At 42.7% G+C, this 20,128-nt stretch overlaps 1 protein-coding gene across 3 annotated transcripts in view; it reads left to right on the top strand.

The window, feature by feature from the left end:
• The first annotated feature begins 580 nt into the window (after positions 1–580).
• The window catches only part of LOC148035277 (Transducin/WD40 repeat-like superfamily protein), a 40,979-nt gene continuing 21,431 nt past the window's right edge, over positions 581–20,128 (top strand). For all 3 annotated transcript variants that reach the window (XM_087680273.1, XM_087680274.1, XM_087680272.1), the window contains exons 1-7: positions 581–773; positions 2,345–2,445; positions 2,603–2,703; positions 2,893–2,959; positions 3,238–3,337; positions 3,434–3,550; positions 3,662–3,799. In XM_087680273.1, the coding sequence (XP_087536399.1) occupies positions 639–773; positions 2,345–2,445; positions 2,603–2,703; positions 2,893–2,959; positions 3,238–3,337; positions 3,434–3,550; positions 3,662–3,799 (759 nt within the window). In that variant the 5' untranslated portion in view covers positions 581–638. The remainder of the gene's footprint in view (positions 774–2,344; positions 2,446–2,602; positions 2,704–2,892; positions 2,960–3,237; positions 3,338–3,433; positions 3,551–3,661; positions 3,800–20,128) is intronic.

Genomic DNA, 20,128 nt, shown 5'->3' with positions numbered 1-20,128 from the left:
CGTCGCACCCCGCTTTGTGATAGCAAAAGTGGTGTGCAAGGAACACTAGTTTTCATTACCCATGCTAATCCCTTGAAAAAAGGGAGGGTTAGCATGCACTGTGCTAGTGGTGCTAACCAATTAGATTGTAGCTATATCACCTTTGTCAAAAAGGCTACAAGGGATCGTTGCAGTGTGCCAAGAATGCTAGTTTTCACTACCCCTACTAGTCCTTTGAAAAAAGGGAGGGTTAGCATGCGCTATGCTAGTGGTGCTAACCAATTAGATTGCAAATGTATTACCTTTGTCAAACAGGCTATAAGGGATCAACGAAATTGAATGAATGGTGGGTTTAGCAACATTTATGTTGCAATCAAATCGATGGACTATTCTTCGTGATTTCAATGTTACCCAAACTTGGTGTGATTGTTGCAAAGTTCTGAAACCTTTTTCCCCCATATTCTCCCCCCTCACCATGGCAGGACAGGACTCTTATTAGGTTAAAGCGGACTTTGGTAGGCCCTTGTAATTACATTGCCTTGTTAGGCTTGTTTAATAGATAAATAAATAAACACGATAAAATGTAGAACGTTTAATGTAGGCATGTAAAGCCAAGGAGCAAAAAGCCTTGAGTTTACACAGCAGCAGAAGCTGCAGCAATGGAGGCTGCTACCACCACCAACAGCAACAATCCGTCGCCGCAGCAGCAGGCACAGCAGCAGCCACCTCGCGAGCTGAGATCGCTGAGCGAGCCTCTGGTGAACAGCATGGCCGTCGGTGCTGTCTTCAAGGACGTACTGCACCTTTACCCCCCTCTTTCGCCCCTTGCTACAAAAACACATATGTGAATACAGCTTGTTTAGCAGAAACCCTAAGGTTTATTGTGAATAAGTGAGCCTCTCGTGATCGTGAGAATATCCTGAAATGGTAGGCGTTCGATAGCAGACAAAACTCTTTGTTTACGCTGAGACACACTGAGAGCAGACGTTACGCTTGACGATCGACGACCTCTCTAAAAGCGCATCGGTCCTGACTGGTAGTCTGTTTTTGGTTATGGTGTCTGGGTGACGAGGACAGCCGAAAATGGTAGCCGTCTGACAGCAGACAGACTTTTGTGTATGCCGAGTGACTGTTAAAGCAGACGTTAGGCTGGATCATTGGCGCTCCGTGTCTACTGTTGGCCTTAGTTGCCTCGCAGAAAATGAGTGCAACGCAGGGCTTTTAACTCCATGGCTGCATGGCCAAATTTTGATGTCTTACATGCTAGCTCTGGAACCGTTCACACCTGGTCAGGGGAGTGCCGTAAACAGTCTCGTAGGGACTATTAAAATCGTTAATGGGAAGAAGGGAGAGGAGCCTTAAAGAAGCTATGCATTGACACAATCACACACCCGTTTGTGACTCCTTGGGTTTTAAACTTTCTACCTCCATTCTATTGAAGCTTCGAGATTTTACTTATTTACATTGAGTGCTCAAGATACACATGTTCTGGCAAGATGCTTCCATGCCATCACTTTACAAGCAAATGCTGATTGTCTTATCTATGCAAATGACTAATGGCTGAGCGTATAGTGATCTACACTCGTTGGCCACTATATGGCAATAATATGTATCCAGAAGATGCAGGACCTAGAATGCAATGATGTATGAGCAGAGTATCGAGATTAGGTCCGTCAATTTGAAACTTGTGAGGCTTTTAACACCAATGGTTATGTGGTGTCCTTTTCTGTAACCAAGGGAATAGGTGTGCATAATTTAAAAATGCTGGAGTGACCTCAGCAGTAATCATACTTTTCTGAATGAATGGAGTGTTATAAAGTCAAATCCTGAACAATAAAGCTTTCTCAACTATGAACCCCTCTGACCTAAAATAAAGCCTTCCTCCAGACTGTAAATCTAAACACCAAAATGCATGAAAACTTTAATGCAAAAAATATGCTTGGCAGATTCTGTACGATTCATGCTTTGTTCTGCAGCAGTGCATGTGATGGCGTTTTTCCACTATACCTGTCTGGCTGTGCAGGTCTTTAATGAATTGGTAGGAGAAGCTTCGAGCTTTTCTTAACTGTCTCTGCTGATCCTATCACATCTCTAATTGTTACTGCAAAGATTGATCCATAGTGAAGCAAACATGCATATGAATCCTTAATCTACTGGAAGCTAGTACTAGAAAGCAGACTTTTCCCTGGAAATAATGAAATTTTGCAGAGATTTTGCCTAACCCAAGCTTTTTGTGTGAGATTGGTTGACATTATTAGGCCTGTCATAAAGCCAGGCTACCTTGTGAGCAGTTGTTCTTGCTAACAATTTTCTTTCATTGCACTATTGGTTTATTTCATTGTTTGGGATGGATGGATTGTTGCAGATGGGCAGGATCAATTCAATGGATTTCCACCGCACAGAGGATTTGTTAGTGACGGCTAGCGATGATGAATCCATCCGTTTATATGATACAGCAAATGCAACGTTTGTTCCTTACAACATTTACAATTTTATGTTGTACTAAACCGATATAAAAATGTTTCTGGCTATATCATCTTTCGAAAAATGATTATAAATTGATTTAATTTTCAAGTAATGCCTTCTATGTTTTGGATTCATGCCACTGCCTTTTCCTTTTCAGGCTTGTAAAAATGGTTCACAGTAAAAAGTATGGTGTCAGCCAAATTTGCTTCACACATCACACCAGTGCGGTTCTCTATGCATCTAAGAATGACTGGGATGGTAATGTTTGAAAGTCATTTGTAATACTGATGGAAATTAGGTGAATTTAACGAGGATATGTACACACATGTGCCCTCCCAAACAAAAAAAGGAAAAAAGAGAAAGGGGACAAACAACAAACAAAGACAAGCACGTTCTTTACAGAGAGCTTTTACATCAAGGTCTAACGGGTGATATTATTTCAAACAGATTCTCTGCGGTATCTTTCACTGTATGACAATCGCTTTCTCCGGTATTTTAAGGGCCATCACGACCGGTAATCTTTTCCATTATATGGTTTTTGTGGATGCTAATGGTTGCAGAGAGCAGATTTAAGTCTTAATGCTTATTCACTTTCTTCTTACATAGAATTATGTGTGGGCTTTTGTATAAGTAGGAGGTACATTAATCATTAATCATTTGCTGGGACATTCTTAGGAAAACAAAGAAAATGTGTTTGCTTTGTTCTGAAATTACCATGCTGTGCTCAGATCCTAAACAGTTTTAGTTCCAAAGTCTCTTTGTTGCTGAAGGATCCATTGTTTTATGATTCAGAGTTGTGTCACTGTGCATGTCTCCTAAAAATGATTGCTTCATGTCGGGCTCATTAGACCATACAGTTCGATTATGGGACTTGCGCGACAATGCATGCCAGGTAGATCATGATATAATCATGCCTTCAAAGAGGCTTCAAATTTAGCTTATTGACCTGCAGAGTCTTTTCAGAACTTATTCTGTGTTGTACTAGTAGGGTCTGCTTCGAGTTCGTGGAAGACCAGCTGTAGCCTATGATCAACAGGGTCTTGTATTTGCTGTAGCTATGGAGGGAGGAGCCATTAAGCTTTTTGATGCTAGGTCATATGACAAGGTATGTAGCTGACTTATCCTTCGTGAGAATGAATACTGTGCTAGTATCCATTTGATTGCTAGTAGCTGATGTGACTCTGCTGTGGTTACTTGTGATGTACTTAACTCACAGGGACCATTTGACACGTTCCTCGTTGGTGGTGACACTGCAGAAGTGTCGGGAATGAAGTTTAGTAATGATGGAAAAATGATGCTCTTATCGACTACAAGCAGCCATGTTTATGTGTTGGATGCCTACAGTGGCAAAAAGGTGAAGATTATTTTCACTGTTAAATTGATATCTCAATTAACGCTGTAACTTTTGAATGTTTATGTCAGGTCTCTCAAGGAAGTTTTAGACCAATGGACACTCTCATAACTACATAAGTCAAATAAACAAGTTCACAATTTTCTACTATTGTATGTGGATTGACTTGCAGTAACTGGGATAACTATGTTGTAAATGCATATGAAATATAACATCTATAGGTGCCCTGAAGTGTCTAATTTTTGTATATGGTGCTAGCCAATGCAGAAACGTTGCATATGCTGTACATGATGATTATTTGTCCATCCTGATTGAAGAGTGAGGTACAGGAAAACAAACATTCCATTGACTATTATCAGCAGTAACAACAATAACCATCTATACTTGTAGGCAATACAACATTTATGGTTGTGGAGTTGCCAGCTGACATAGACATTCCTTTTCACCCAGCTTGTAAGCATAGCTTCATTCTACAGCCTTAAGCAGCCAGTTTTGTAGACTCAAGGTGGGTGCCAACATTGAACAGCCATGAGTACACAAAGCAAATTTATTCATATGAAATATTGTGCCATGTGCTAAGGTGACACCTCTGTGGACACTGCAACATGCATTTATGATTTATCAATGCCTTTTACAAAAGTCGCACCATAGTGACAAGGGATAAAGACAACAAATAGGTCTTGGACTCTTGTATTTCCATCATTGTTATCGGATTCTAGCTCTTCTACATGCTCCAAGCTTTCAGTGGCCTCCACCCCTCCATACCCCCCCCCCCCCCCTCGTAGAAGTATCATTGTGGAGTAACATGTAAAATACCCATCCACACCACCTTCTAAGATTGTGATAGCACCAAGAGGAGTACAATACCAACAATTTCCCCTTGGGTAAGGCCTTGTTCATTTTACTAGGAGCACATACTTCAAGTCATATCTAGGAGCGTGCACAAAATTGGCTCGTACTAGGAGCTTATACACCTGATCTTGTATTGGGAGCCCTACAAATAGGGCTTGCATTGGGAGTCTCTGGCTTTTACTCGACAAATTTTATACAAGAACACATAGGATATATTCTCATGTACCAAGAGTTGCACATTACCAACAAACTTTTACATGTTAAGCTTGTTTGTAGTCACACATGTTGACATATTATACTTAGTAACTTTCCCAAAGTTCAAACTTTTTTTGATAGACAAGATATGAAGGCTAAGGCATGGGATTCTTGACAAGTGCACATAGATTGTTAAACTTGTGTTTGAGCTCTCGTAGTGGTATTATCAATGTTGCGAATGCATGGTTATATTCTCTCTTTTGATTGGATGCTACTTCTTCCAGCCTCATTCTTTAACAAGTGATCTAGTGCTATGGCTTCAAAGGGAGCAAGACTACCATGGGTCTAAAATCATGTAATTGATCAACAACTATTAGGTTTCCAATTATGATGATTGGCTACTAAATTTTGGTATCATTGGCTACAATCTCAATGACTATGAGTGTCATGTAATTGATCAACAACTATTAGTTTCCCAATTATGATGATTGGCTACTAAATGTTGGTGTCATTGGCTACAATTTCAATGGCTATGAGTGCCTTAGTTTTCATGAGTTTGGATACCATGGTTTAGTAGCTATGCATTTATCATGATATTCGACCCACCGATCCTTTGCTCACTCCTTTGGATTTGGATCCCCTCATCCTTCTCCCTTCCTTATCCTTGGCCCTCTTTGTTAGTAGATAAATGTAGTTATTAGAGATATCAAAGTAAAGTTGCAACAATTAAAAGGCATCAAGGTAAAGTTGCAAAAATTGAGAGTGATTTGCCAAGTCACTCTCTTTCATCCGTTTAGTTGTCAGAAGTGGAGCAGCGGTGGAAGCATAAACATGTGCTGAATAAACTGCTGAAACACAAGACAAAAGAAAAGAAAAGAAAAGAACACGATACAGATGAGAACTCAGATGTATGCACGGGAAATGGAATCCATATATCTGAATACGAGACAGTCGCATACAACAGTGAGTCACTGGCTGCGTGGGCACTGGCACTGGCTCCTCTCTCTACAGAGTCAGCAGATGGTGAAGGTGATATTGACTGAGGAGGAGCCACTGAGTATAAATAGGCTGAAAAGTGGGGAGCAATAGATGCTGGTCGGCCAGCATTAATGCTGGCCGACTGGTGCATAAAATGCTCCACTACATAAAATGCCACACCAGAAAAATACCTAAAATACCTAATAAAAATGCCCAGCCCAGATCAAGCTCAGACTCACACATGAGCTGACAAATACTCTGCTAACACCCTCTCTGAGATCATGGGTGATTTGATACAATACAATAGTACAATGAAAAGGGATCAGAAACTATACAACATAGAACCACCAAGTAGAACCATGGATACCCACGCAGTGGGTGATCAAGCCACCACCAAGGTGCCTCGGAGAGAACCTGATGTCGATGTCGATCGTACTAAACACCTGAAAATAGAGAAGATCATAGCATGTCTCTGTGTCCATCACCAATGTCTCGCAGTAGCATACAAGTCCATCTTGTCAAAAATGCCCCTGAACATAGGTGACCATGGATTCCCTGCCTTTGGCCAGACCGCCAAAGTGTCCCCTCATCTGAGCTCCGGACGAAAGCTGATCTCATCACCACCACTGCAAAGCAGCCGAGGAAGGGGCCACCAAGCCCTTTCCGCGATCCGAAGAAGAGAATCCCTTCCGCGCCTTGGACTTCACCTTGGTTGGAGGAATCGGAGTCGGAGTCTGATGAAGGAGAGGACGCATCAGTAGAGTCAACATTCCGCTTCGGCTTCTGCTCCTTCTTCCTGGAAGCCGCTAACATCTTGCAGTCCTTCCGCAAATGTCCCTTCTTGCCACAGTGGTAACACTGGGCCTTCGACTTCTTCTTCCCGTTACCCCTCTCTGAAGCTACATAAGCCTCGCCTCCATAATGTGTCGGAAGCCGCCCCTGTAATCTCAAGGATGTCTCATACTCAATAAGCATCGAGGTCATATGTGTAAAACTGACAGGAGTCGATGATGTCTGCGCCGCAAAGCATTGGCCACTCCATCAAACTCCGGGGGGAGCTTGTAGAGGACCGTCCCGACGAGATTCGCCTCGGGAAGAGCAGATTGCATGTGCCAAAGCTGGTCCTGTACCTGCGTAACACGAAGAAGAAAAGACTGAATAGTATCTTTCGGCTCAAACTTCATCTGCTGGAGTTGGCCACCATAAAGTGTGACTGCCCGCATGGTGGAAGGTGCCTCGTACATCTGCTACAACTTCTGCCATACTTCAGGAGATGTCCTACAGGAGGTAACTGCCGGTAAGACCGCTTTGGAAATACACTGAAGCAACGCCGAGTAAGCACGGGCATCGTCCGAGTCCCATGTGAGCACCACTTCCTCATGGTTGTCCTCATCAAAGTCGTCAGGAAGAGGAGGAGGACGGAGAGGTCAAGGAATAGCTCCACAGACGATGTACCATAACCACTTCTGCACAAACCAAGCTTTCATGACAGCACTCCATGTGAGATAATCAGGTCCATGTAACTTATCATCAGTGGAAGTGCACGGAGGAGCCATATGGAGAGGATAAGAAGAGAAGTAGAGAAGAGATGGAATTTAGAGAGGAAACACAGCCAAAACACAAGCACAAACTGCAGAAAATGAGAGTTCACATGCAATATAATCCAAAATCTGATCAATAGAAGACAAAATCTACTGCAGAAAGGCAAAAACACAGTCAAAAACTGCCAAAAACAGAAAAAACGGCCTGAATTAACAGTCACCCAGCCATGAGAGATGCTGAATCAGCAAAACGCAGGCTGGAAACTGCAGAAAAAACAGGTAGAAAACTGTCGCCAGCAGCTGCTGATGGAGAACGCAGGCAACAGAGGGTGTGGAGGCAGCAGGCAATGGTAAAACTGCAGAAAGCGCAGGTCAAACAGGTTGCCTGTTTTGAGCAGCAGCCGCCTGAGCAGAAAAGGGGAAAACAGTCTTGAAATCAGCAATAAAACACAGCAGAAACACAGATCCTGAAAACTGATACCATGTCAGAAGTGGAGCAGCGGTGGAAGCATAAACATGTGCTGAAATAAACTGCTGAAACACAAGACAAAAGAAAAGAAAAGAAAAGAACACGATACAGATGAGAACTCAGATGTATGCACGGGAAATGGAATCCATATATCTGAATACGAGACAGTCGCATACAACAGTGAGTCACTGGCTGCGTGGGCACTGGCACAGGCACTGGCACTGGCACTGGCTCCTCTCTCCACAGAGTCTGCAGATGGTGAAGGTGATACTGACTGAGGAGGAGCCACTGAGTATAAATAGGCTGAAAAGTGGGGAGCAATAAATGCTGGTCGGCCAGCATTAATGCTGGCCGACTGGTGCATAAAATGCTCCACTGCATAAAATGCCACACTGGAAAAATACCTAAAATACCTAATAAAAATGCCCAGCCTAGATCAAGCTCAGACTCACACGAGCTGACAAATACTCTGCTAACATTAGCATCTATTAGTAAGTAATTTTGAAACTTTACCAAGTATGTCTTGAAAACTTTACCTTTGATCTTTTTCTCTATATGTGCCAAAAATTGCTAGGGTACCAATAGCTCATCCAACTCCTCAATCTTTAGTTGAATTTCAACAAACATATCCTCAGTCACATCACCATGAAAAGGCCTCAACAAACTAATATGAAAGGCATTATGTGTTTGCTTCATCTTTTTCATCTTTGCCTTTTCAAAACGGAGCAATACATACACAATCACCCTTAGCAAACTACAAAGCCCATCTACTGTGATCAATTACTCTCCTTTGGTTTTCATGTGAAATTTGAAGTGCCTACTTAATCTTCTCATAGGCTGCATTCATGATCTTTACATAATGATTACCCTAAAAAATCTTATCTTTAGTGTGCAAAATAGGGGTAACTTTCTTTTGACCCTCCACATTCAAAAGGATCATTGCTAGTGGAACCTTGCACCATGTTGTTATATGCAAACTCAACCAAGGGCAACAATTGTTCCCACAGTGCCTTATGGTGCAAAGCATAGTACCTCAAGAGATTCCAAAGTGTGGAGTTTGCCTCTTTGGATTGACTCTCTATTTGTGGATGAAAGGATGAATACAATTTCAGCTTGGTATCCATGTTCTCAAATAGTCTCTTCCAATATAAACTGGTTTATTTGTAGATCTCAATTACTAATGATGGACTTTGGCATGCCATGATACTTAAGCACATGTTGCAAAAATAATCGTGCCATATGATCAATCTTTATTTTCTTTCTGATTGGAATGAAATGGGCTTGCTCATAATCCTGAATAATAGTCCATTTCTTTCTGATTGGAATGAAATGGGCTTGCTCATAAACCTGAATAATAGTCCATTTCTTTCTGATTGGAATGAAATGGGCTTGCTCATTAAACTTGAATAATAGTCCATAGATCTCAATTACTAATGATTGACTTTGGCATGCCATGATACTTAAGCACATGTTGCAAAAATAACCGTGCCATATGATCAGTCTTTATTTTCTTTCTGATTGGAATGAAATGGGCTTGCTCATTAAACTTGATAAAGTCCATAGCTATGCTTTGCCAAGGCTTATCAAGTGTAGGCAAGGGCTGCAATAATCATGGCATCTTTTGCCTATCATGCTTGACCTTTTGATATATGTGTATACAAAGTGATCTTTATCATGTCTCAAAGCTGGCCAATAGCAAAGGTGCTATCTAAGAGGCTCCTTAGCTCTATGTGTAGACTGCTGAGGAAATGGGGTACGGTGCTGCTTCCCAAGCTGACAGGCTTTATAGACATCTCGAGCTAGCTTCAGGCGTGGAAGGCCCTCAACCAGCTCACGGCGTGACAACTCAAAAAGAGTGAGTCATAACCAAGATGCCCTAAGCGAAAATGCCAAAGATGCTCATTGTGCGTAGGCTCTTGAGATGTGGCTAAGGCTTGGAAGCTATGGAACACGGAGCCCTCGGCAGTCGGCTCAGTGAGAAAATGAGTCATGTGGTATAGGCCATTAGGCTGTGCCTCACCGTGAGCAATCACTAAACCAGTCTGAGAGTCAAGGACCTCGGCTGTGGTCGCTATAAAGAAAACTGCTTGCCCCACCGGTAAAGTTGCTGAACAAATAACAAGTTCACCCCAAGTTGAGGGACATGATATACATTGTCCAACCAAGCCAGATCCGGACCCTTGTCAGTGGCAAAACTGACGTAACCTTGAGCCTGAATCTTGATCGAGGAGTTGTTTCCTACACGGGCCCGCCTGGCTGCAGGGGCTCGGGTACGGAAAATGTCCTCTATAGGAGTCATGTGATGTGTAGCTCCACTCTCCACAATCCAAACTGGAGTTGAAGTGCTCGGTTGTGACGAGTGGGTCTCTGCAGTAACCTTGTCAGAAGGCAACTCACAGATGTGGATGAGACTTGCATCGGATGTCTCTACGGAGACGATGTGGGCCTTTGCAGACCAATCAGACAAGCCCTATGGATTTGAGAACTTTGTCAACTAAGATGGCCCTAAGGTGGTAGTATGAGTCTGATCTTTAAATGGCCCCTTGCCATCATCCTGCCTCCCCTGTTGCTGGGAGTTGCCCAATTGAGGGGCGGGGGTTTGAGACTTAGATTTTAGTGCTGTGCCTCGTGTCTTTGATCGACACTCGTCATCAACATGGCCAGCCTTTTGACAATGTTGACAATATCTATTCTTTTTAGGTACATTCTGCCACCCTGGTTTAAGTTGTGACTAGGAGTTTTCTTAAGAATCCCCAAATTGATTTAGCTTTTGAGTTTGATTTTGATTTTGAGTGGAGGTTTGGTTTGGTTTGGTTTGCACTTTCCTTGTTGCCCTTTCTGAGAATGAGCAAGAAAAGTCCCCTCTGAAGAGGAATTCATATGAAACTGATCGAACAGCCGTGCGTAACGCAACAGTTGATACTCAAATTCATAGAATGTAGGCATGGTAGGCTTTGAAACTATTTCTTTCACAAAATTGAAGTATTTCTTGGGGAGTTTATTGAGGAACAATGTGACCTGATTGTCAGAGGACTTGGGAGTCTCCGTAGTGGAGAATTCAGCGAGGAGACGCCGGTACTCAGTCAACTTGACTTTCAAGTCATCCCGGTCAGTGATTTTGAAAAACTGAAGCTCATGGTCAAGATTAATACGACGGGTCCTATCCCGAGCTGCATAGCGGTCAATCAAGTGTGCCCATCGTTTTGACGCTAAGTCAAAATGCTGAAGCTGAGAATGAAACTCATGCAATAAGCCCTGCATTAGCTCGACAATAGCAAAGGCATTCCTAGCCTTCCATGAGCGGACGACCTTGTATGGAACAAATGCGGGATTGGGTTGGGGTTTCAACCCTTGCACAAGATCCCATAGGTTTTGTGAGTCAAGGATATGTTTCATCAAAATCGACTAAGTAGTAAAGTTCGACCTGTTAAAACGAGTCTTGTCATTAAATGCATTTTTGGCAGAAGATGAGCTAGAACCATGAGGTGTGTCAAGATTGTGGGAGAGAAGAAAGGAGTCTCACTTATAGTTTTCTTGCTTGCACAATGGGGGAATACACACAGAGGTGGAGGCTGAAAACAGTTTTCCTCTTCTTAGTTGTGTAAGCCAAAAGAACTCTTATACAAAGAAATAGAAGAATCCTATATATGGGTCTCAAACCAAACTCAAATAACTAAGGTGGCATACTAACTAAGCCACGAACTAGAGTAGATAAGGACAGCTGTCATCTAGCTATTATTCATGGGCGGTGTACCAACCGCATCTGCAACTGACAAGTCGGTGACATAAATGCACAACGGTCACCCTGGCATATCATGAGTGGAGCTCGATCTCTCAACACTCCCCCTCGAGCTCAATCCCAATTCCTGCATACAAAGCAGGTCTCTGAACTTGCGCAGCTTCTCTGCGCCCAATGCCTTCGTGAATATGTCAGCTACCTGATCCTCTGTGCTGACATAAACTAGATCAATAAGACCTAGTAAAACCCTCTCCCGCACATAGTGATAATGCACCTCAATGTGCTTTGTTCTAGCATGATAGACTAGGTTATTTGCCAAGTGTATACTGCTCATGTTGTCACAATAAATGACAACTGGCCCATCTGTAGACTGATGCATATCATAAAGTAGCTTATGCAACCAAGCTACCTCACATGCAGCCATTGCTGCATCCCTGTACTTAGCCTTTGTACTCGACAAGGCAACTGTAGGCTGTTTCTTGCTGCTCCAAGTGACTGCAGCACTCCCAAAAGAGAACACATACCCACTGGTAGATCGTCTATCAGAAATACTACTAGCTCAATCAGCATTAGTGTATCCATGCAACTGTATCTGAACCCGTCTCATAAAATAGTCCATACTGCAATGTGGACTTCACATACCTGAGTATGCGTCTAGCCGCATCCAAATGCGATTTCCTTGGAGCCTGCATAAACTGACTTACCAATCCAACAGCATAGCTCAAATCTGGCCTGGTAATAGTCGTATAAATCAAACTTCCTACTATGCGTCTGTACATAGTAGGGTCTTCCAGAAGCTCACCTGCATCTACGCTCAGCTTCACATTTTGCTCCAAAGGAACTGAAATAGGCTTACAGCCTGTCATCCCATATTTGGATAGCATGTCCAATCCATACTGCCTCTGCAAGAGCTGTATCCCACTTGGTGATCTAATCACCTCAATGCCCAAGAAATAACGCAGCTCTCCCAAATCCTTCATCTCAAACTTTTGCTTCAATAGCATTTTCACATGAAGGATATCTTCATCACTGTCACCTGTCATAATCAAATCATCAACATAAATGACAAGCAACATAATACCTTTCTCTGTTTTTCTCATATAAAGTGAGAAATCTGCCTTGGAAATCTGAAAGCCAATAGTGACAAGATACTGTCCTATCTTGTCAGACCATGCTCTAGGTGCTTGCTTCAAGCCATACAAGGCTTTCTTCAACCTGCAAACAAACTCAGGATGAACAGCATGCACATAATCTGGTGGCTGCTCCATATAGACCTCTTCTTGCAAATCACCATGCAAGAAGGCATTCTTTACATCCATCTGATGTAAAGACCATCCCTTTGATGCAGCCATAGCAATGACTGCTCTTACGGTTGCCATCCTTGCAACCGGACTGAATGTTTCTTCATAGTCAATGCCATATGTTTGTGCATACCCCTTGACTACTAATCTTGCATTGTATCTGTTCACAGAACCATCTGCATTGTGCTTCACCTTATAAACCCACTTACAACCAATTGCATTCTTACCTTTAGGCAAAGGTACCAATTCCCATGTAGCATTTGCTTCCAAGGCATCAATTTCTTCATCCATGGCTTTCTCCCATTTTTCTTTTCCCATGGCTTGCTTAAAAGAAGTGGGTTCTGGTTCCTGTATCACTTTGACCATATATGCATAGTGAATGGCTGTAAATCCACCATATTTCAGCTTATCCACAGGATACCTAGCTCACTCCCAGGTGCTCTCAAAACATCCCTGGTCTTCCTTACTCTAGGTGTAACAATAGAAGGAATACCCAACTCATCATCAATGCTCTGTTCTGAGCCACTGGATTCACCATCCACATAAGAGTGACCTGCATTCACATCAAATATGGGCTGATCAACCTTCTCTTTTCCTTTTCGTGATACTTGCATACCACTATCTGCATTGCTTTGAGAAGATTCTCCTGATCTCAATCTGCCTGTCCATGGCGAAGAATGTGAACCACTGCTAGAGGATGCTCCAGGTCCACTAATATTTTGTGACTGCTGCTGTGAATTCTGTACAGCATTACCATTTTGTGCATCTACATCATCAATCACATTTACTGGTTTATACCAGCTACTCATCTCATCAAAAACATCTCTGCTCATTGTAAACTTACGAGTAGAAGGGTTATAGCATCTATATCCTTTTTGCTGCAGAGAGTAACCAATAAAGATGCACTTCTCAGCTTTTGGATCCAACTTGGATCTCAACTCATCTAGCACATGAACATAGGCAATGCAACCAAAGATTTTCAAATGAGAAATATCTGGTTTCCTATCAGTATACCTCTCCTCTGGAGTCATTCCATGTATTGCTGCAGTGGGAGTCCTGTTCATTATGTAGACTGCTGTAGCAACTGCTTCAGTCCAATTAAAATCTGGTAGGTCTTTTTCATTGAGCATAGCACGAGATACCTCTTCAATATGCCTGTTTTTCCTTTCTGCAATTCCATTTTGTTGTGGGGTATGACTACATGAATATTGCTGCTTTATGCCATGCTCCTGCAAGAACTTTGCAAACTCATTTGAGAGGTACTCTCCCCCTCCATCTGACCTTAGGCATTTTATTTGCAGGCCTGTTTCTTTTTCAACCATAGCTTTAAGAGTTTTGAAATGCCCAAAAACTTCACTTTTCTTTTTCATAAAATACACCCAAACTTTTCTGCTATAGTCATCAATAAAAGTGACAAAATAATGACAGCCTCCAAGAGATGCAGCTTTAGTAGTCCACACATTAGAGTGGATTAATTCCAATGGCTTCTCACTCTCTTAAACATGTCTAGGAAATGGTTTCCTTGCCTGTTTTTCAAATTGGCAGGCTTCACATACCTTATCATTTCTGCAACCTTGAATTTAGGCAATCCTGCAACAATATTTTGAGCCTGTATTGATTTAAGTCGCTGTACATTAACATGACCAATGCGTTTATGCCAGATATCAATATCTGCAACTAAACCGGTCCCATGTGCAAACATTGCTGCACTCTATTCAGACATGTCTGCATTCAACGTAAACATTTTGCCCTTCTTCTTTCCTTTTGCTATCAAGTGACCTTTATTTTTCATATCCTCAACAAAGCATCCATGAGGATTAAATCTGACCTGCAAGCCCTGCTCAACCATTTGACCGACAGAAACTAGATTCTTGGTGATATTCGGGACATGAAATACATCGGACATGTATTTCTTTTTCCCATCCTGCATAGACAAGGAAATTTTTCCAATCTGCACAATAGGATGTGCAGTATCATCACCAGTCTCCACAAATCCTGGTTTTTCCATTTTCCTTGCATCCTCCATCCATTCTGCATGACCTGTCATGTGGTTTGATGCACCTGAGTCAACATACCATACATCATTGCTTTCTTCTGCACTTGTCACAGAATTGTTCATGTACTACACCATGAACAAATGCTCATTTCTATCATCACCCTGTCTACTAGAAGATGCATAATTCCCTTGTTGCAGTTTTCCATTCATGATGTCATTCTGCTTTTTATAGCAGTCTTTAGCCATATGACCTATTTTACCACAGTAGTAGCATTCAACATTACTGTTTGCATTTTGGCCTCTTTGCCATCCACCACGACCCCTTTGGCTCCCCCTGGCTCTAGAGTTACCACGTCCTCCTCCATAGGACTGGTTTTCTTGAGTTTGCTGTATATTCTGATTTCTACCACGGCCTCCAAATCGGCCTCCTCTACCTCTGCCTCTACCTCTTTCAGCATTTGAGTAGAAGACAGCTTCCTTTGAAGTTCCTCCTGAAGAAGATGCACCACCATTTCTCTGCTCCTCAGAAATTAGAAGAGCAATCAACTCCTCGAAATCAGGAAATCTTTCATGAACTGAAATGGATGTCCGAAACTATGCATAATCCTTTCCTAGACCATTCAAGGTCACACACATCTTGCATGAAGATCAACTCAACTCTCTCTCCAAGAAGAGAAGCTCTTGAAAGCCTATAAAAGAGGCTCTCCTTGGGTGTAAGGGAGAGGTGAAGGAAGCATCACTTTGCATGTATTCAAGAGGAGAAGAGAAGGTACAAGTGCTACGGAAGCTTTGCTGAAATCAAGTGCTGCGGAAGCTTTGCTGAAATCAAGTTCCAAGAGGAGAACAGAAGGTGCAAGTGCTGCGAAGCTCTGTTGAAATAAAGCGCTAAGAGGAGAGCCCTACACAATATGTGTAGGAGAGGAGACTCAAGAAGGTTCAAAATGTGCTTCCAAGTTGTGCAAGTGTTAGCCGGTTGTATATTGTGCAAGGAACCGTGATCTTGTTTCCAAGATCTACAAGTAAGAACTGGCTTATGTGTAATGGAGGAGCTTGCTCCTTGTCAATAATATAACTCCACAAGGGGGGGACTGGCCCATCTTCTAGTCCCCAGCGTGTTGCCAGTTTCTCTACCTCTCTCTCTACATCTTTCTTTTCTCTCATCTATTCTCCCTTTGTGCCAACATAATATTCGCCATATATATTTTAAGTATATAAGAAAGTCGAGTGTGTATCTCGGATTTTATAACAACTCCACTTTCCCTTTTTGTACTCATGGGCACTGCCACACTTCATCCTTATCATCTTGTCATCGCCACACTAAATCATCATCTTCCACTGGCGACCCAATGGAAGCAAGTGCATCTGCAATCTTCTTCACCTTCATGTGGTAGTCATTGATGCTCATACCTTCTCTTTGCACATTGTGCAACTCTTGCTTGAGCTGCATTTTCCTGGCTTGCGTATTTGTGCTATACATTTTTGACAGAGTATCCCATGCCTCCTTTGGTGTACTTGCATCCTGAATATGCACAATCATAGAGTCTGAAATGCTGATAGACAGCCAGTACATAACTTTCTTGGCTCTCTTATGCCATGTTTTAAATGCCTGCATTTGCTGTTGATTGGGAACATCAAGAAGAACTGGTTCTTCTTCATTTCCTGCAACAAATTCCCAATATCCTTCCTTTTCCCATAAGGAAATTCGTCATTCTAAACTTCCATGCTTGGAAGTTGTTCTTGTCAAGTTTTTCAGTGACAATTTGTGAAAGAGAATCAGACGCCATTACAGAACACTGCAAAAAAAATTCTGTCACTGCAAAGAACACAACTTCAGCCTCACAAGGGCAAATCTGCAAAACTGACGAAAGTGGTATTTGACCACACAGTCACTTCTTAGTGACGATTTTGCATCAACAGGCAACAGGGATGATTCTGTAACTCCCAATGTCTCTGCGCACAGGCATACGATGCAATTTCTACAGTAACTTTTCACCGACCTGTAGAACAGTGGCTGCACAGCATAAAACTGGGCCTTTTCCTGAGTGCAGAAAACTTCCGCCTCCAAAACAGGCCCCGAAATGGCCTCAAATAAAAAAAACAGGGTCGCCGGGGGCTAAAGCCCTTCCCCGCAGCATATACTGTCCTCTTGCTTCACCGCGAAGGGCGTCTCAACCTGAGACAATACACTCTTGCAATTTTCGGCTGTGCTACCTGCAGAGATCTGCTCTAAAAACAGAAAATGAAAGCAACACTGCTCCTCTTACCAGAACACCGCGAGCTTGGCTTGCTTTCTTGAGCTCCTTACCACGAACAAGGCTCTGATACCATGTCAAGATTGTGGGAGAGAAGAAATGAGTCTCACTTATAGTTTTCTTGCTTGCACAATGGGGGAATACACACAGAGGTGGAGGCTGAAAATAGTTTTCCTCTTCTTAGTTGTGTAAGCCAAAAGAACTCTTATACAAAGAAATAGAAGGACCCTATATATGGGTCTCAAACCAAACTCAAATAACTAAGGTGGCATACTAACTGAGCCACGAACTAGAGTAGATAAGGACAGCTGTCATCTAGCTATTATTCATGGGCGGTGTACCAACCGCATCTGCAACTGACAAGTCGGTGACATAAATGCACAACGGTCACCCTGGCATATCATGAGTGGAGCTCGATCTCTCAACAAGGTGTTGGATAGGTGGTGTAAGATGATGGTGGGAAAGATGTTGGAGGTGGGTGTGTCTGATAAGAGAAAGAGGGAGGGGGAAGAGGTGGGTAGGCAGAAGGAGGTTGTGAGTGTCCACTGAGTGCCAATTGATACGGAGGCATTGAAACATGAATGTTTCCATAAGGTGCCAGTGTAGGTGGAGACACTGGGATATGGTAGCCTTGTCCAAAGTGAGGCTGGGACATAGCAGGATGACCGGAAGGTCCACTAGGCAATGCCATGGAGGCAAACTATGGAGGCAACTGATCCACCCAGGCTGCAATGATCCCGAAAGTGTGTATGAGGTAGGTGGAACACCACCCTGCTGAGGGAAAGATGAGGTCCTAAAGGATGTGCCTATGTTTCTATAACCCCCCGATGTGATGTGCGGTGCGACATGAGGTGTCTGAAATGAAAATGTAAATGGTGTAAATGGAAGTGGTGAAGCAGCGGAAGAATGTGGTGGGATGGGTGGGTTTTGAAAGTGAGGTGTATGAGGCGTAGATTCTTTTTGTTCATTTTTATTATTTAAAGACTGAAAATGAAAGTGTGAAGATGATGATGCACCATGTAATGAAGTGAAAAGAACACCAAATTCATTTTGATTATGTGAAGTAGACGGAAAAGAAGGAAGGGCAGAAGAAGAGGTACCCGACTTTTTCTTATAATCCCCGCGACGTGTGTTAACATACAAGAAATGGTCCTCAAGAGGACCTTTTCCGTAGTCAACAGACTGGACTCTTTCTTCCACATGATCTCTACCAGTATATTGCAAAATATAAGAGGTAAAAGAAGAAGGCACAAAAGACGAATCAAAAGTACCTTGTACCGGAGAGAACGGGAAGAGTCTGAAAAAATGGAAAATATTCCGGATCTTGCTCTCCAAGAGGGGCCCCTCCTTGATGGAGGTCTCGATGGCCCTGCAACATCATCAGACTTACACGCAACATCTGAAGAGTGAAAATCATGCATACCTTTATTCAAAAGCTTTTTTTGAAGGGCAATCCTTCGGTCGAGCTCCTCAATCTTCTTTCGTCGATAGGCTATGATCAGTTTATATTCTTCAGAGGTCAGCTTGCCTATCTTTTCTTCCATGTACTCAGATGTGTCTTCCACCATGTCGGAACTTTGTGGAGTAAGTTGATCGGCCCACTCTCGCTCGTTTCTCGGCATAGGCTGTTTTGGAGACAGAATCAGTGATGATGTGTTCGAAGTCATTTGAACCTACTGTTGTTTTTGCTTCTTGCGAAGAGCTCTCATATCAAAGGCCTAGGTTTCTTAGAGAGTACCAGGCTGTGTTACCATGTAAAGAAAATACCCTAACACAGAAGCATAAACAAAAACCGTACGACAAAGCACAGACTGATAAAAGAACACAGTTAGGGTTAGGGTAAGGGTAACTCAGAGACAATGAACACAGTTAATAAATGAAATGATATGACTACTAATAATATGATGCTCATGCAACAAACACACTATGTAGTGAATGAATACTGAACCTTGAACTCTTGTATCTCAAGAATCAGGGCAAGGGTAATGAGCAAGAGAGTGTGTCGTACTCCGAATGGATCCCGAATTGCAGCAAGGCAGCCTCCGGATGTTGAATACCAGCAAATGGAGCAGTGAGAAGCTGGATCTGATGTAGACAGCAGTGAGGAGAGAGAAAGACTAAAAACGCAGGCAGGATAGCCTGCAGGAGAGAGAAAAACTGCAGTAACTACAGTAGGAGAGAGAAAATTGTCAGGGTGGCGCCTGCAAACATAGCAGTTTGCTGATGTGGCAGACTGTACGACAGCAGTGCAGATGATTAGCAGTCAGTTGCCAGGCAGAAACAACAGCAATCAACGTGTGGAGGGCTTGAAATAGGAGCCAGATTGTAGGGAATAGTGATGGACAGCAAGGGCTGAGATGTCCTCCACGAACGGGGTGTAGGCAGCAAGCTGATAACACCTGAAACCTGCAAAAACGAGATTGGGGAAGAGTGGAGGGCTGGCTGCCAATTTATAGAAAATTAGGGTTCTAGATCCTCTCCCACTTAACTCTCTTGATCCGCTCCCCGTTTTAGGGTTTTGGCTAAAATAAGCATGTTTTGGGGTTGTTTAAGTGGCTAAGAGCAATTGTTAGCACAACACTAGAGATACTAGTTCTCATCATGACACCCCCCCATGTTGAGATATCAAGCTTAACATGACTATATAAGTTGATACTCGTATACATGAGTGTTGCGATGTCAAGCTTAACATGATTATACAAGTTGATACTTGTATACATGAGTGCTCGTTTTCACATTCATATCACTGATGTGGTTGTTACCTGCTAGTTAGTGTGTTCACTTCACACAATGGACCGCTTACATATTATGTATATTTAATCTCTCTTTATTTGTGGTAGACTGTTATAGTGGAGATTCAAGAAGAAGAAAAGGAAGACTAGGGTTTTTAGTTTCCTACATTGTGTGCATTCTTTGTATGTTGTGTGTCTTGCAAGAGCTGAAGATCCCTCTCTCCCCCTTATCTTTTCATGGTATTAGAGTAGCGTCCAAGCAAAGAGCTGCGGGCCA

The sequence above is a fragment of the Lygodium microphyllum genome, chromosome 6 (assembly GCF_053477565.2).
Source record: "Lygodium microphyllum isolate KBCC chromosome 6, Lygodium_microphyllum_v1.1.10, whole genome shotgun sequence".
Taxonomy (NCBI): Eukaryota; Viridiplantae; Streptophyta; class Polypodiopsida; order Schizaeales; family Lygodiaceae; genus Lygodium; species Lygodium microphyllum.
The sequence above is the reverse complement of the archived record's forward strand: the minus strand, read 5'-3'. Positions and strand labels throughout refer to the sequence as shown.